This window comes from Rhagoletis zephyria, unplaced genomic scaffold, assembly GCF_001687245.7.
Source record: "Rhagoletis zephyria isolate East Lansing unplaced genomic scaffold, Rhagoletis_zephyria_1.1 Rzeph_scaffold_00855, whole genome shotgun sequence".
Taxonomy (NCBI): domain Eukaryota; kingdom Metazoa; phylum Arthropoda; class Insecta; order Diptera; family Tephritidae; genus Rhagoletis; species Rhagoletis zephyria.
In genome coordinates, this window is record NW_016157939.1 from 176,451 (window position 1) to 181,506 (window position 5,056).

At 37.4% G+C, this 5,056-nt stretch overlaps 1 protein-coding gene across 1 annotated transcript in view; it reads left to right on the forward strand.

Annotated features, from left to right (window-relative positions):
- The window catches only part of LOC108361814 (uncharacterized), a 140,681-nt gene extending 140,350 nt beyond the window's left edge, over positions 1-331 (forward strand). The window contains exon 5 of the mRNA XM_017614580.1: positions 35-331. Coding sequence (XP_017470069.1) covers positions 35-331 — 297 coding nt within the window. The remainder of the gene's footprint in view (positions 1-34) is intronic.
- The last annotated feature ends 4,725 nt before the right edge of the window (positions 332-5,056 follow it).

Genomic DNA, 5,056 nt, shown 5'->3' on the forward strand with positions numbered 1-5,056 from the left:
TTTTTTTTCTTTTACATGTCAACCGCCAACGCAGGAGTGGAACGATATGAATCTCCGTTGGAATACATCCGATTATGGCGGTGTTAAAGATTTACGTATACCGCCGCATCGGATATGGAAGCCGGATGTGCTGATGTACAACAGCGCCGATGAGGGCTTCGATGGCACATATCAAACGAATGTGGTGGTGCGCAATAACGGTTCGTGTTTGTATGTGCCACCCGGCATATTCAAGTCCACTTGCAAAATCGACATAACGTGGTTTCCGTTCGATGATCAACGTTGCGAAATGAAGTTCGGCAGTTGGACATACGATGGATTTCAGGTTTGAATAAGTTGTCAACAATTAAACTCAATGACAAAACGAAAACGCACACACACACACAAATAAATATGTACATTTAACCGACACAGCATCATAGATTAATATATGTATACAAGCACGCATACATACAAATTATAATGTTAAATGAAGTGCATAAACGGATTTCGAGAATGGCGCAGGAAGAGCCAACGAAAACTTACACGGCACCGCATATTGCCGCTGGTCATCGACATTGTTGTTGTTATGCCGGTGGATGCAACGAAACGCATAAAATGTGTGGTGAAATGAAGTTGTAAATACTTAATGCAACGCCAGGAAGTATGCCACATTTACGTTTTCAAGTGATTTTCGCGGACGATTTCCCATATCTACGTCTTTAATTAGTTCATAAAATTTTTACGTTTCTTAGTTTTGGTTTCTGCTTAGAGTTTGCATAGAAAAATTTTCAAACTAACAAATAGTGTATAAAATTTATTAATCATACTTTGCCCTTTCAACAGCTGGACTTGCAATTACAAGATGAAACTGGCGGTGATATCAGCAGTTACGTGCTCAACGGCGAGTGGGAACTATTGGGTGAGTAACGAGCGCCATACTAGAGCATCTCTGTAGTAGTTGTTGTTGTGCTTGTGTGTAACTATACATGTATATATAAATGTATATGTATGTAGGTGTCTCACAAGCATCACAGATTCAAATGTTGTTGCTATAAATGTTGCCTCACAACGAGGACGTAAAAAAATGTATTTTCATATGTGTACACACGCACACACTGCCATTCAATCGGAAATAGGATAATTTCGAATTCGAAAAAATAGTTTACATTTTTTAAATTCTTAGAAAATACATAAGGCGCTTCAAGCTTTCGCGCTTTCTCTAAACAAATACTTGTTCATACATCTGCTCAACTAAATATCTATCCCGTTATATATTTTTAACAAATAAACAAATTCATGCTAATACTATTACTTAATTAATCCTCTTCGCATTTTTGCTTCCTTTACCACATTCGGAAATTGGTTTGAAAAACGGAAAATCGGTATCTCATGCCCTTTTGCTACAGCTTTGTTTTAAAGTTCAAACTCTTTCCCGGATTCATAACTCTCTTTTCAACCATTGCAACAACGGCATATTTTCAAAAAAAAAAAACAGCTCATTTACAGTCCCGAAACTCCGAAAATTCGAATGCTTGAAAATCCAAAAAATACTTAAACATACAAGTAAATACTCGAAACATTCCCGTCTAGAATATTTTTCACCATAACTGAAATAGAAAAATATTTTTTTCACGTCAAGAAATCAGTACTGCTAATTAAATTTGGTTTTAAAAGTGGTTATGGGTAGTTTTTCAATTTTCCCGAAAAGTCGCGAATGATTCCACAAAATTTATAAAAAAGCAAAATATTCCCGAAAAGTTTAAAACCACTTTTCGAAATTTTATCAATCTTACAGAAAGATATCGAAAAATCCGCAACAAAAAACTAAAAATGCAGAAAAGTTGCGACAAAAGCTCCAAAAAGTCCGAGAAAAACCGAAGAATCACCGAAAGTCTCGAAGAATCTCCGAAAATTTTGTGATTTCCGAAGAAGCCAGAGAATCGCAAAAAAATCTCGAACTATACCGCAAAAGAAAAATAAAAATAAACTAAAATGTGATAATATTTTTTCATATCAAGAAATCAGTACCGCTAATTAAATATTGTTTAAAAAATCGTTAAGTATATTCTTCCCGAAAAGTCACGAAAGATTCCGCAAAATTTATAAAAAAGCAAAATATTCCTGAAAAGTTTAAAACCACTTTCCGTAACCAAAAATGCAGAAAAGTCGCGGCAAAAGCTCCAAAAGCTCCGAAAGAAAAATAGAAGAATCACCGAAAGTCTCGAATAATCTCAGAAAATGCTTATGTTTCGGATAGCCTGAAAAAGGCTGCGGAAAAGAGAATCAAAAAGTTCAAGCCGTGGCGAAATGATATCAAACATTTAGGGAGGGAGTCCCAAAGAAGTACATAAAGGTTGTAAAAGTTCCGATAAAAACCCGAATAACCCCGAAAAAGCTGCGGGAAAATTCCAAATCATTCGGGAAAAATCAGGAAGTGCCAGAAAAGTTTCGAAAATTTCGAAAGAATCGCAAAAAAGATACGAAATGTCGTGAAACCATATTGAAAAATTCCGAAAAAGTTAGGGAAAAAGCCTACAAAAAAGATTAAGCAGTATCGAAATAATTTAGGAAGAATTCCAAAACATTTCAGGAAAATAACCCCGAAAAACTACGGAAAAATGCCAAGTCAAGCCGGAAAAAAAATCAGGAAGTGCCAGAAAAATTTCGAGAAAATCGTGAACTGCCTAAAAAATGTCGCTTAAAAGCACAACAAGTAGTCCCTGAAATAACTTACAGCTGGCAAAGATCTAAAAGTTTAGCTTAAATTTCCCGCAAAAATATGAGAGAGTCCCAAAAAGTTCCGAAATATCTCGAAAAATTCCGGAAATGCCTAGAGTTTGAGAAACCCGGAAATTATACCGAAAAGTTGAAAAGTTTTCAGATCGCAGGTGGTGGGTAGGCAGCAATCAACATATGTCAGACTTAATACACTCATAGATGCAATAATATTTTGCAAAATCGATATCATAAAATAAGTATTAAAAGGGGTCACGGAGCGGGGACGTTGAGTGAGCCCAGGAATCCGTTCTTAGACATTGAAGAAAATAGTCCTGAGTTCACTGCATTACAGAATCTAGTTTGTTCGCCCAGGCACTTTTTACTAGCATGGGCTAGCTGACTAACTGAGAAGAAAACCCTTAGACTGGGTTTCTCCAACTTAGTCATACGCATCATCTAGGCCAAAAATTAGCCTGCGTTTTAATCAGCTTATTCTTGACTAAGTCCAAAAATTGGCTAAACTAAGTTAAGTTCAGTTGGAGAAATCAGCGCTGAGTCTATTACAGCTTGTTGTTCTGCTAAGACTCCATCAGTTCATTTTGAGAACAACGCGTAGCTTTTCAATGAATTTCGGTATATCAGACGCGTTGAGGGTTTTCCTTGTGGGACTTTCTGCCTGCTTCCATAAGCTGTCCAACAGAGATCCCTTTCCACATTGATTCGGATGGGCCACCACTTTAGCCGTTCTGGTCTTGTCAATTTCGGCAAAGTAAGACTAAATTTGTTTTCATCCAAAGTAGTTGCAGAACGCTGAAGATGGGAGAGAGAGAGAGAGAACCTTGTGCTATAACGATATAAGTTAAATAGTGTATCCGCCACCTTATCATGTTAGGTCTTTCAGTGATCAAAAGTAAAACTGAATGGTCGAGTAAGTTAGAGCCGTAGCGAGTCTGCCATTTCGGAAAGGTAACTGGCAAGCACTCGTTAGCCTACAACATATCCAATAGGTATCGACACTCGTTTGACCCTGAATTGCGGAAGAATACACTGGACGGTCAGGTATATGGGTAGCAGCATTTTTTAAAATAGATGTTGGGTCTGAGACATATTCGAAGGAATAAATAAGAAGATCTTGTTTGTAGGACCGTCAGTTTTTCTCATTCGTGCCTTCAGCGAATTCTACTAGAAAGATCACGGGTCGCTGAAGTACCAATACATAGCACTTCTGTAAATAGGCCTAAATGTGTGCTGCCAAGCTCTGAAATAATCAAACTGAAAGATGTGGATCAAAGTCGATTTCACACTAGTGATTAATCTGAGTTTTGGATTTTATTAGCTCATTTTCAACACACTAAAATAGGCAGGTATATACAGTACATTTCAAACATTCCAATCAATTCATAGATCGGCTGAAAATAAGGTAAAGAAGGGCTGAAGGGCCCCACCTATGTTCCCGATGCTGGCGCAGTTCAAATTTTATTTATGTGAAATAGAGCAACGTTCACCAGGGCGTATGTGTAAATAAGTGAAATTGCATATCAGCAACAATTATTGCTTTTTTAGAGCAGAAACATCACATGAAAGCGCCAAAAATTTCAGCTTCACAAAACTTGAAGTACTCGTAAAACCGAGTTGGTCTCCAGTACCTTTCTCGCTTCTTCTCAGCCACAAAGTTGAGCTCATGTAAACATTTCAATTTGCTGAAGCAAATGCGCTATATTTTTAAGCACCAGTAAAACCGCTGCCACACTTGATTTATGCGCCCATTTTTCAATTGCTATTTTGGATACAACTGTGCTTTCATAGCCGCAACTGTGCTTCATCCGCAAAGTATGCTTTTAATCCAAGAAATAGGCAAACGTTGAATTTAGTGCCGGCTAGTATTTAAGAGGCAAACGGAAGCATAGCATCATACGAATGTAAGCAAATAAGTAAATGTATGTATGTAGTGGCGGTTCCAAAATTTTGCCAACCAACCAAAGAAACCACCTGACATGGCCGCAATGCAACAGCACAGTCAATAGTCGACGCGTCGCTATTCTAAGAATTTATAGCGCATTCGATTTGCGAATTTTATTGCCGTTTATATTATTTAAGTTCGACGTTTGCGGAATTTTTTGCCACTTTAATTGAATTTATGTGCGGTGGCGTGCTTTTGTTGCGACAGCACAAACAAATAAGTGAAGCGAGTGGAAAAGTTTTATGCTGAAAAATTTCAAATGCATACCCATGTACATTAGGGTGGCTCACAAAAAAAAAGTTGCAGTTTTTCCATCGGAATTATAAAACATATTACATATATTTAGAGACTTCCGCCAATATATTTCGGCATAATATTAAGATTTATGCGAGCTGG